The following is a 13,529-nucleotide window of genomic DNA, read 5'->3' as shown; positions in this document are numbered from 1 at the left end:
TTGCTGCTGGTTATCATTAGAGCCAATAAATGTATTAATAGATTTTATATTTTTTCCTACTCTGCTCTCTTTATGCAGGTACCCATTCCCCACAGTGTTTAGTACCTGCAGTAAGAAGGATTTACTGGTCAGTTTGGAGAAGGGAGTGGGCATGTGTCTCTTCAACATGCCTGAGTATAAGGTGCTCTACGGGGGGCAAAAATGTGGCAATGGCTATGTAGAAGAGGGGGAGGAGTGTGACTGTGGAGAACTAGAGGTAAGGGAATACAAAATTAAGGTTCAAGGCTTTAAAAATATTTATAAGCCTTTAGGTAAATAAATGGCATGGTTGTCTAGCAGCTAACCTTCATGTTATCGTCAAATGTCAGTATTCATCAGTATTCATTCATTAATTTTTACTACTGCTTTATCTTGGTCAGGGTTGTGGTGGGTCTGATTTATTTGGCAAAGGCTGGAAACACCCTGGACAAGTCGCTAGTTCATCACAGGGCAGACACATATACACTCATTTACACTTAGGGCTATTGTTAGTAGCTCCAATTGCCCTGAATGCTTTTCGTTGGACTTGTGGGAGGAAACTGGAGTACCCTAAGGAAACCCATGTACACAGGGAGAACAGCAAACTCCACACAGAAGGGACCCTGGCTGCCCAGCTGGAGAATTAAATCCAGGTCTTTCTTGCTGCCAGCTGATACAGCTACCCACTGCTACCAGTGTACATAAATACAGTAAATCATAACAGTTTAATTTGTAACAGGGTGGTGAGCGCATTGTGATAGATACCATGTGTAACCCTGCATCTGAGGTATTAAACGGATGAACACAATTGTAGAAGGCTTAACCATACTGTGGATTAAAAATACAGGTGAACGCAAGAGAAGAAAATAAAGACCTGAGAAGAAAATAAATAACAACAAAATGCTTACCAGAGAAATAAGACAAGGGAACCCAGAAAACTGGCAGCAACTAACAATCAAACCATGTCACACAAATGAAACTCTGGTACAGTATCAAAAAACTGATCTCATTTACCAGCTTACTTCCAGAAAACCAATGCTAAAGAATGCTAGCAAGCTAAAGCAAACAGGCAGAAAATCAGGGGACTCAGCATCAAGCTTTTTTTTGTATTTAAATTATTATCTTTTATTCTAACACACTGTTTTGCTTTTTCCATTACTTGTTGCACAGGAATGTATGAACCCATGCTGCAATGCCAGTACATGCACTCTGAAGGCAAGTGCAGTATGTGCACATGGCCAGTGTTGTGAAAACTGTCAGGTAAAAGACATACATGACACTGTTTTTATTTACTTAAAGTTTAGCTCCCATACAAAATTTAAACATGTGGTAAATTTCTAATTAAGGTATTGGGAAATGAGGATGACAAACACTTGTTTGGAAGCTGTGGTCAGAGTGCAGGGTCAGCCATTGTATGGCACCCCTGGAGCAGAGGGGGTTGAGAGCCTTGCTCAAGGGCCCAACAGTGGCTGCATGACGAAGCTGGGATTCAAACTCTCAATCTTTCAATTGATAGCCCAAAGCTCTACTACTGTTCCCCTATATCTAGTCTGTTAATGACTACAAGAGACAAGACAGGGTTACACAAGACAAGACACAAACACATAAACTATGCTAACTGCTATCTAATAGTAACTTTAACATACATGAAACTTAATCCTCAACCATCCTAAACTCCAAGCTAAGCTACACTCTGCAAGCTAACACAATGCTAAGGCTCAACATAAAGTAGACAACACAAAATAAGACATGATCCTCTAAACAACATTTCAAAGCAAGATACATAAGCTAGAACACAAGACCAGATTCACTAACCAAGATCACTAACCAATATACTAACCAATATACATGAACCATAAGTGATTCCTAAGTAATCATCAAAGTAATCTTTATATTGATCAACCAAGTAATCATCAAAAAGCCTTCACTGAATAAGCCACAGCATAGTCCTTAAATACCTTTAAGCATTCAAACTGCAATGAGGTTCAACTGTGGATCATTAGCTATTGTCCAATAATCATGAGGAGGCGTTGGCTTAATATAATAAACACCACCACCCATCCATGTGTTCCCAGAGACAGGGGCGTGGCAAATACACATAAAACATAAGCTCTAGGAGCACAGAGAGGCTGAATTCGAGACATTTTGTAATTTCCAATTTTTATTGGCTTAACACACCAAGGATCATGTCTCTTTCTAGTACTGCACTACTTGTGTCAACGTCATAATTAGGCAGTAGGCAGTAGTTGATTTTGCAGTTTCAGTTTGAACCTGTGTGCTGACAATTACAAACTGGGAAATGGGTGTAAAATAGCTAAATTTCTGTAAATTTGCATAGCTCTTGTTGGGTTAAGAAGCTGTAATGAACCTGCCCAGAAGAAGACAAAAGTATGTTTTGCCCCAATGCAGAAAGATCTTAAACTATAGATAGAGGCTTTAGGTACACATGGTTCCACTGCCAATAAAGTTAAATTGTGTTATATTGTGCCTTATAATGAATGTTAATTCTGTGTGTGTGTGTGGTGTTTTAGTTAAAGGTCGCCGGTACACCTTGCAGAGACTCCACTAACTCATGTGATTTGCCAGAGTTCTGCACTGGTTCATATCCTCACTGCCCTGCTAATGTTTACCTGCATGATGGCCACACATGCCATGGCATGGATGGACACTGCTACAATGGCATCTGCCAAACACATGAACAGCAGTGCATCACACTGTGGGGCCAGGGTGAGTTACAGTAGCATTTACAGGCCTAGGGAACAAGACAAAGAATATTTAATAAGAAGATAAAATAAGATTTATTTGTCACATTTATTGGCACAGGTATATATAGTATACAACCTGCAGTGAAATGTCAAACCTGGCCTAACTGCTTAGACTGTGCAAGACTGTACAACGGTAAAATTAGAATAAATAGATAAAAAATAGAAGAAAGATCTATGACAATAATATAAAAAAAAAATCTATACAAAAAAATCTGTTAAACTGGTCTGGAAATGTAAAAGTACAGTGCAGTGTTCAAATTTCAGTTTGGCCAGGTAGTTGTGGTAGCTATGTCCGTGTTGAGGAGTCTCATGGCCTGGGGAGGAAGCTTCCCCTGACTCTTTCAGTTTTAGCCATCAGACTGTGGAATAACTGTCATCAACATAATATAGTGTTTCATGTACCCTCATAATAAAGAAAGAGTTAAAGGTCCCTATATTTAAACAAAAAATGTCACAGGATTATCAGTGCTTATTTTAATAGCAAATACTTTATATGGTCAAAAGTTTTGGGACACACCTCTTAATCATTGAATTTCAGTGTTTCATTCAGTCAAGTTGCCATATTTGTATAAAATCAAGCAAAGAGTGGGTCATTCTAAAGAGCTCACTAAATGTAAGCGTGGTACTGGGATTGAAAATACCATTCTTATAATCAAGGTAAAGCAGTATTTAATAAGTAATAAGTATATATAAGTACATACACCGATCAGCCATAACATTAAAACCACCTCCTTGTTTCTACACACATTGTTTGCTTTCACCCTGTTTTACAATGGTCAGGACCCCCAAAGGACCACTACAGAGCAGGTATTATTTAGGTGGTGGATCATTCTCAGCACTGCAGTGACACTGACATGGTGGTGGTGTGTTAGTGTGTGTTGGTATATGTGTGTGCTGGTATGAGTGGATCAGACACAGCAGCGCTGCTGGAGTTTTTAAATACCGTGTCCGCTCACTTTCCACTCTATTAGACACTCCTACCTAGTTGGTCCACCTTGTAGATGTAAAGTCAGAGACGATCGCTCATCTTTTGCTGCTGTTTGAGTTGGTCATCTTCTAGAGCTTCATCAGTGGTCACAGGACGCTGCCTACGGGGCGCTGTTGGCTGGATATATTTTTGGTTGGAGGACTATTCTCAGTCCAGCAGTAACAGTGAGGTGAGCACAACACACACTAACACACCACCACCATGTCCTGACCATTGAAGAACAGCATGAAAGGGGGCTAACAAAGCATGCAGAGAAACAGGATGGACTACAGTCAGTAATTGTAGAACTACAAAGTGCTTCTATATGGTAAGTGGAGCTGATAAAATGGACCGTGAGTGTAGAAACAAGGAGGTGGTTTTAATGTTATGGCTGATCGGTGTATACTGTATATATACTTTATGTATGTTTACATTTAAATTTTCGGCATTTAGCAGACGCCTTTACCCAAAGCGACATTACAGTTACAGTATACAGTCTGAGCAACTGAGGGTTAAGGGCCTTGCTCAAGGGCAGTGGTGGAGCTTGAACCAGCGACCTTGTGATTACTAGTCCAATACCTTAATCATTAGGCTACAGCCAACTTGAACATATACATACATATTCAACCAAAGCTATGTATTAATGATTAAAAACACTGAGTACTTTCTTATAATGTTTGATGAGCTTAAATAATTCAAAGCTAGAAAACAGAAAGCATTAAAAATCTCCCCAGACTGCCCAGTCCACTTTTGTAAAATTACCTTTTCAACCTACTACATGTTACTACATGGAATTAATGTCATGGCAAAAGCTTAACTGTAGTCATTTTTCTTTTGATTTGAAAATGTATTTTGGATCATTGTCATTTCTGGAACATAAAATCACACCCCAGTTTTAGATTTTTTACAGATGCAGTAAGATTTCCATTAAAAACATCTTCTGGTATTAATTAGTCTCTTTAGAGACAAAACATATCCCAAACATCACAGATCCTTCAGAAACAGTGGGGATTATATTTCTTTCTGACTAACAATCTTCTATTAATTCAACCCCATCTTGGGATTGGCTTCTAAATGCATAAGTTTTTACTCATTACACTATATAACACAGGTTCAGACAAAGTTTATTGAAATGCTACCACCTTATGCAAATTTACAAACTTATTACTAATAATTGGAACTTTTTTGCCTCTTTGACCATTGTCCATACATGTTAAACTGTTATTCAGGTGATATGATTTGTGTTGAAAATTACAGTATTAAATTAAAAAATAGAAGCATGTTCACTAATGGTTTTAGAATTGTACCTCCCACTGTATATATTTTATAGCCATTGCCTGATTTAAAGTCATCATATATTTATCTAATTTTATTAGTGTATTTTAATAATGTGTCACCTCAGAGTCAATCAGAAAATCATGGATGGCCAGCTAAGAGTTTCTAAACTTGCAGCAGTAAAATATTAATTAGATTATATTTTAACTTGTAAGTAGCATTTTAAATTTTTTAACTGAGACTTTTCTAATACTTCTAGTATGGCATTAAGCTAACTCACCATAAACATGTTTTAATTAAAAAATTTTTTTTTTACCAATCTTTACCAATAAATTAGAGGTAATTGTATATTCATACAATTCATTTAGAACAGTGAACTTGCCGCTCAGGTGGCGCAGTGGTAAAACACGCTAACTCACCAATTCGAAACTCAGCTCCGCCATCCAGCTGGACTGGGCGGCTATATGAATAACGATTTTCTTGTTGTTCATACAGGGTGGGAAGCCAAATAGGGACCTCATAACCTCATGATGCAATTACGACCTCTACTGGCTGATTGATGGCGCCTGCACAGAGGGGAGGGATAATGCATTGATCAGGGTGTGGCTGTCTGTACACAAAGCTGATCCGCATATGAACTCACCTCGTGCAGGTGAAAAGATGCAGTTGGCTACTGCACACGTGTTGGAGGGGGCGTGTGTCAGTTTCCAAATAGAAAAATGGCTTTTGCCCATGGGGATTATCAACACTGTCATTATATTTCTAAAAAGAAGTGAAAGAATGTGAAATGTGTGTATATAATTTTATGTACATTACCATTTCCGGCATTAAGCATTTTATTTAGACATACAGTTGTGACCTAATACAATGTAAGCAATCGAGGATCAAAGGCCCTGCTCAAGGGCCCCACAGTGGCAACCTGGCAATGGTGAGAGGCCAGAACCAGAGACCTTCTGATTACTAGGCTTTACTCTACTATACCTTAAGTGTTGAGCTTCCACTGCCCTTGTATGTTGCTTGTTTATGTATGAGTGATATGCTTACTGCAATAGTTTTCTTTGAACAAGAAATGCCCTTGTGTAATGTCACCACTTTAAATCATTTACCATTAGCACTAATGTATAAAGAACTTTGAGTTGTGTTTCATAGGTAAATCAGCATATTTTTTTCTATTATCAAAATTGCATACATTTTATATGATTTTACAACCGAGAGCAGAGAAATACAGAGTAAATCTGTCCATGTGAGAGTACAAATGTTGTTTTCTGTTTGTAACTCTGTTTCTACTACAGGTACAAAGCCAGCTCCAGGCATTTGTTTTGAGAGAGTTAACTCAGCAGGGGATCCATATGGGAACTGTGGGAAAGACTCCAACGGTTTATTCGCCAAGTGTGAAGCACAGTGAGACTGCATTTTTCATTTACTACTTCTCATTTTCAATGTAATGAAATACTGAATGAAAAATATGAATCAAAGTCTGGCAATCTGACAGATGTATACACGAACCAGACATAACATTATGACCACTGACAGGTAAGGTAAAGAAGGTGGCCTGGTCTAATGAATCACTTTTGCTTTTATATCACATGGCTGGCCAGGTGCGTGTGTGTCGCTTACCTGGGGAACACATGGCACCAGGATGCACTATGGGAAGAAGGCAAGCCGGCAGAGGCAATGTGATGCCTTGAGCAATGTTCTGCTGGGAAACCTTGGGTCCTGCCATCCATGTGGGTGTTACTTTGACAAGTACCTACGCGTTGTTGTAGACCATGTACACCCTTTCATGGAAACGGTATTCCCTGATGGCTGTGGCCTCCTTCACCAGGATAATGCGCCCTGCCACAAAGCAAAAATGGTTCGGGGAGCACGACAACGAGTTTGAGGTTGGCCTCCAAATCTTATCCATGGAGGCCCCACCTCACAACTTACAGGAGTTAAAGGATCTGCTGCTAACACCTTGGTGCCAGAAAGCACAGCACACCTTCAGGGGTCTAGTGGAGTCAATGCCTCGACGGGTCAGGGCTGTTTTTTGATTAGATGAAAGGAAATACCATCCTATTTGGCTCACCCCACAGGCTTTGAATGGAGGTCAGGGCATTAGCTTGATTTTGTCATCTTTAAACCATTTTGGTGGTCTGTCTTAACACTATTACCAACTTTTAACTTCTTAACAGAGGCAGGTTCATTTAAAATCTTCTTGCACTTTATGGAGTATATGATTTTAAGTAGCCCAGGGCCGGCTTAGGGCCGTTGAAGGACACAGTTCCAAAATATAACATATCTTACACCATCTAACAGTACAGATTAGTTTTTATTTGTATTCTCATCCTTATACCTACCCAGTCTTAGGTCCAGTTGCATTTAGTGAACCCCAGATTTTTGACATATGTGGTTAGCTTGGCTATGTCTAATAAAAAGCTTCAATCTTAAAAAAGCAATTTAAAAAGAAGCAATTTGAATAGTCCATAACTGAGATTCCTCAAGAAATGTGTTGTGTTTTTACCTATCTTCATCACTTTGATCACTTTCTAGACAGGTTCATTACAGGTTGTTTCAAATTTAACTCTAACAGCAGATAACAGCATTTTGAGGCATGTAGCTATTTTCTAGCACTTGTCTGATTTATTAAGCATCTTCTTAAAGAGGGTGAACTCAGCAGAGGATTTATATGGGAGCTGTGGGAAAGGGGACTACATTTTTCTAATTAACTCTATTACTACATTTTAAATGTACAACCCCAAAAAAGTTGGGACAGCAAGGAAAATGCAAATAATAAAAAACACAGTTTCTTACATTTACTTTGACTTTTATTTGATTGCAGACAGGATGAACCTGAGATATTTCATGTTTTATCTGCTCAACTTCATTTTATTTATTAATAAGCATCCATTCCTGCATTTCAGGCCTGCAACGCAATCCATAAAAAGTTGGGACAGTAAAGCATTTACCACTTTATAATGTTGCCGTTCCATTTCACCACACTTAAAAGACGTTTTGGCACCGAGGAGACCAAGTGATTTAGTGTTTCAGCTTTTATTTTGTCTCATTCTTCCTGCAAACACGTCTTAAGATGTGCAGTATAGGGTCGTCGTTGTCGCATTTTTTGTTTCAAAATTCTCCACACATTCTCTATTGGGGACAGGTCAGGACTGCAGGCAGGCCAGTCCAGTACCCGTACCCTCTTCTTCCACAGCCATGCCTTTGTAATGTGTGCAGCATGTGGTTTTGCATTGCCTTGTTGAAAAATGCATGGACGTCCCTGGAAAAGATGACATCTTGAAGGCAGCATATGTTGCTCTAAGATCTCAATGTACTTTTCTGCATTAATGCTGCCATCACAGAAGTGTAAATGATCTTTGCCAAGGGCTTTTGGACTTGTTGCTGATAAAAGTGTGGATGGTCCTTTTCGTCTTTGGTCCAGAGCACACGGCGTCTATTTTTTCCAAAAAAGACCTGGAATGCTGATTCATCTGACCACAATACACATTTCCACTGTGTGATGGTCCATCCTAGATGCCTCAGAGCCCAGAGAAGTCGACGCCGCTTCTGGTCATGGTTAACATATGGCTTCTTTTTTGCACAGTAAAGATTTAAGTAACATTTGTGCATGTAACTCTGTATTGTAGTGCTTGACAAAGGTTTGCCAAAGTAATCCCTCACCCATGTGGTTATATCAGCTATTGTTGAGTGGTGGTTCTTGATGCAGTGCCGTCTTGTTCAGCTTAAGCTTGCACCCTGGGCCTTTATGCATTGAAATTCCATCCGATTCCTTGAATGGTATATTAACAAAGAAATGAAGTTGAGCAGAAAAAACATAAAATATCTTGGGTTCAAACTGTCTGCAGTCAAATTAAAGTCAAAGTAAATGTAAGGAACACTGCTTTTTTATTTTATTTGCATTTTCCATACTGTCCCAACTTTTTCAGATTTAGGGTTGTAAGTAAAGAATAGAAAAAATCATTTAAAGGAAATGTGATACAGACCTTTTTATTTCCATTATCATTATGTTTGAATTCGTCTCCCACACTAAAACCTATAGGTCCTTGAAGAGAGGACAAGCCTGACAAGGAAGGATAAAACAAAACCTTAAAATGAGCGATGGCAGTGGCACTGTAATTTCGCATAAACAGGTAGCACCTTGTTAAACGTTTCGCACTAATTGGAAATGGATTGGCAAGGTTTCAGTACTTCAGTGATCAGTGATCATCTCCTGATGGAGGTAATTACCATAATTACAGAAGTGGACACTGATAGACAAGGAGAGAGAGAGGGAGTACAAAAAATGAATGAAAATGCTGATTACTCATTCACAAAACAAATCCTGAAATATCACTGAGAAACTGTTTTTACAGGTAGTTGCTAGTCTGGGTTAGTGTGTCTCATTATTTTTATTATCAGCTCATGCATTAAAATGTTATTATTATACAGTGTATCACAAAAGTGAGTACACCCCTTACATTTCTGCAAATATTTCATTATATCTTTTCATGGGACAACACTATAGACATGAAACTTGGATATAACTTAGAGTAGTCAGTGTACAGCTTGTATAGCAGTGTAGATTTACTGTCTTCTGAAAATAACTCAACACACAGCCATTAATGTCTAAATAGCTGGCAACATAAGTGAGTACACCCCACAGTGAACATGTCCAAATTGTGCCCAAAGTGTCAATATTTTGTGTGACCACCATTATTATCCAGCACTGCCTTAACCCTCCTGGGCATGGAATTCACCAGAGCTGCACAGGTTGCTACTGGAATCCTCTTCCACTCCTCCATGATGACATCACGGAGCTGGTGGATGTTAGACACCTTGAACTCCACTTGAGGATGCGCCACAGGTGCTCAATTGGGTTTAGTCCATCACCTTTACCTTCAGCTTCCTCAGCAAGGCAGTTGTCATCTTGGAGGTTGTGTTTGGGGTCGTTATCGTGTTGGAAAACTGCCATGAGGCCCAGTTTTCGAAGGGAGGGGATCATGCTCTGTTTCAGAATGTCACAGTACATGTTGGAATTCATGTTTCCCTCAATGAACTGCAGCTCCCCAGTGCCAGCAACACTCATGCAGCCCAAGACCATGATGCTACCACCACCATGCTTGACTGTAGGCAAGATACAGTTGTCTTGGTACTTCTCACCAGGGCGCCGCCACACATGCTGGACACCATCTGAGCCAAACAAGTTTATCTTGGTCTCGTCAGACCACAGGGCATTCCAGTAATCCATGTTCTTGGACTGCTTGTCTTCAGCAAACTGTTTGCTGGCTTTCTTGTGCGTCAGCTTCCTTCTGGGATGACGACCATGCAGACCGAGTTGATGTAGTGTGCGGCGTATGGTCTGAGCACTGACAGGCTGACCTCCCACGTCTTCAACCTCTGCAGCAATGCTGGCAGCACTCATGTGTCTATTTTTTAAAGCCAACCTCTGGATATGACGCCGAACACGTGGACTCAACTTCTTTGGTTGACCCTGGCGAAGCCTGTTCCGAGTGGAACCTGTCCTGGAAAACCGCTGTATGACCTTGGCCACCATGCTGTAGCTCAGTTTCAGGGTGTTAGCAATCTTCTTATAGCCCAGGCCATCTTTGTGGAGAGCAACAATTCTATTTCTCACATCCTCAGAGAGTTCTTTGCGATGAGGTGCCATGTTGAATATCCAGTGGCCAGTATGAGAGAATTGTACCCAAAACACCAAATTTAACAGCCCTGCTCCCCATTTACACCTGGGACCTTGACACATGACACCAGGGAGGGACAACGACACATTTGGGCACAATTTGGACATGTTCACTGTGGGGTGTACTCACTTATGTTTCCAGCTATTTAGACATTAATGGCTGTGTGTTGAGTTATTTTCAGAAGACAGTAAATCTACACTGCTATACAAGCTGTACACTGACTACTCTAAGTTATATCCAAGTTTCATGTCTATAGTGTTGTCCCATGAAAAGATATAATGAAATATTTGCAGAAATGTGAGGGGTGTACTCACTTTTGTGATACACTGTATATCATTATTTTAATAGTGAACAGTAACCCCAAATCAAGGGCGTACGAGAGAATTAAACATTGAGTACTCTGGGTACTGTACTTAACCAACTGGAGTAAAGACTGTGTTTAAGTGTTCTTTACTCCAAAAGAAGAAGCATATTTTTTTAAGTGCAGCCTAATGCATTCTGCGCATCTATAATAGCTACATCTAAAATGTTCAGCTATACCTTATTTCTTTTGCAAAACAGATCTTAAGTGACTTGGCTTAATCAACTAAACCAAAATACATGCCCTATTTTGCAGAGATGCTAAATGTGGTAAGATACAGTGTCAAGGTGGAGCTAGTCGGCCAGTGATTGGCACCAATGCAGTCTCCATAGAAACCAACATACCCTTGCCAGAGGGTGGACGTATCCTGTGTCGGGGAACCCACGTGTACCTGGGTGATGACATGCCTGATCCAGGACTGGTACTAACTGGCACCAAATGTGGCAACAACATGGTAAGTGTTGAATTGGTAGTGTAAAATGTAGCTTTGTACATTGTTTTGTTATTGATTTTTGCCTTTACTTCCAGTTATGTAGTCATTCTGGCATCTTCCACCTGTATTCATATGGGCGTAGTATAGGCATTCCTGTTTTATTCCACTTCCAAAATATATGAGGGTAGGTGGATTGTTACCATAAATTGCATAGTTGTAAGTGAACAAATAGGTTTTTTTGCAATACAGTTCATTAATGGCTTTGTGCCCAGTGCTTCCAGGTATGCCGTGGCCATGATAAACTGGTTAATTAAGAGAAATACACCGATCAGCCATAACATTAAAACCACCTCCTTGTTTCTACACTCACTGTCCATTTTATCAGCACCACTTACCATATAGAAGCACTTTGTAGCTCTACAATTACTGATGTAGTCCATCTGTTTCTCTTCATGCCTTTTTAACCTGCCTTCATCCTGTTCTTCAATGGTCAGGACCCCCACAAAACCACCACAGAGTAGGTATTATTTAGGTGTTGGATCATTCTCAGCACTGCAGTGACACTGACATGGTGGTGGTGTGTTAGTGTGTGTTGTGCTGGTATGAGTGGATCAGACACAGCAGCGCTGCTGGAGTTTTTAAATACCGTGTCCACTCACTGTCCACTCTATTAGACACTCCTACCTAGTTGGTTCACCTTGTAGATGTAAAGTCAGAGACGATCGCTCATCTATTGTTGCTGTTTGAGTTGGTCATCTTGTAGACCTTTATCAGTGGACACAGGACTCTGCCCATGGGGCGCTGTTGGCTGGATATTTTTGGTTGGTGGACTATTCTCAGTCTAGCAGTGACAGTGAGGTGTTTAAACACTCCATCAGCATTATTGTGTCTTATCCACTCATACCAGCACAACACACACTAACACACCACCACCATGTCAGTGTCACTGCAGTGCTGAGAATGATCCACCACCCAAATAATACCTGCTCTGTAGTGGTTCAGGGAGAGTCCTGACCATTGAAGAACAGCATGAAAGGGGGCTAACAAAGTATGCAAAGAAACAGATGGACTACAGTCAGTCATTGTAGAACTACAAAGTGCTTCTGTATGGTAAGTGGAGCTGATAAAATGGACAATGTGTGTAGAAACAAGGAGGTGGATGTTATGGCTAATTTGTTTAAATTAATCATTTAACTGCAAACTACTAAATGTGTGGCACACGTCTTTAGGACTTTTAAAGGCCTCGTTTCAAGCTTTTCCATCTCTTAGTTTGTCTAGGATGGATCACAAAGCCAAAATGCCTTGTTTAGGTCAGTATAGGTAAGTGTAAGAGTGCGAACCATAAGGTGGGCCCTAATAATCTCTTACAAGATTACATCTAAGGAAAATCTACTTTTATTTCTCAAAAGTACAAAATATCCACTGTTTTATCTGACCAACAGACCAACAAAGAAGTTAATGTGAGTTTTTTTTTGTTCTGCTTTCAGAAGGAATACATTTCCTTATAAAAATCTAAATACGGTTGTCTGGGCAAATGAAGCACTTGTTCCACCATTAAACCGAAATTTCACAATTTTCAGACTTTTAATATCTTTAGATTAAGTCTGGCCTTTCAGGACTACATGCAATTGGACCTTTTCACTGTCTGGGAATGGTGTGTGATTATACACACAGATTGTGTCCATTTCTGTAGATTTTATAGGCCGGTGATGTTGTAATGAGGTTGAATGCATCCACGTTCTGGTTTATGTGAGACACGGTTAGATGTTAATAAGGGAAAGAATGGCTTCATCATGTCTACCAGTGAGCAGAAACTATGGAAAACCTGACATCACTCTGTGACTCAGATGTGGTCGTACAGATGTGTGTCTAACCTATTAACTCTCATGCTGTCTGTCAAATATTCCTTCTTGCAAGAACGTAATGGTAATTATGATAAACATGCCAGTCTTTGCCATATACCACTCGTCCTCCTCGCTGATTACTCAGCTGATTACTCAACCATCTCCCTGATTTCTCAGTGTTTGGTTGA

At 39.9% G+C, this 13,529-nt stretch overlaps 1 protein-coding gene across 1 annotated transcript in view; it reads left to right on the top strand.

The window, feature by feature from the left end:
• The window catches only part of LOC134321802 (disintegrin and metalloproteinase domain-containing protein 12), a 186,850-nt gene that overhangs the window by 142,114 nt on the left and 31,207 nt on the right, over nucleotides 1-13,529 (top strand). The window contains exons 12-16 of the mRNA XM_063003625.1: nucleotides 79-256; nucleotides 1,189-1,278; nucleotides 2,550-2,745; nucleotides 6,318-6,426; nucleotides 11,320-11,518. Coding sequence (XP_062859695.1) covers nucleotides 79-256; nucleotides 1,189-1,278; nucleotides 2,550-2,745; nucleotides 6,318-6,426; nucleotides 11,320-11,518 — 772 coding nt within the window. The remainder of the gene's footprint in view (nucleotides 1-78; nucleotides 257-1,188; nucleotides 1,279-2,549; nucleotides 2,746-6,317; nucleotides 6,427-11,319; nucleotides 11,519-13,529) is intronic.

This window comes from Trichomycterus rosablanca, chromosome 10 (genome assembly GCF_030014385.1).
Source record: "Trichomycterus rosablanca isolate fTriRos1 chromosome 10, fTriRos1.hap1, whole genome shotgun sequence".
Classification (NCBI taxonomy): Eukaryota; Metazoa; Chordata; class Actinopteri; order Siluriformes; family Trichomycteridae; genus Trichomycterus; species Trichomycterus rosablanca.
The sequence above is the reverse complement of the archived record's forward strand: the minus strand, read 5'-3'. Positions and strand labels throughout refer to the sequence as shown.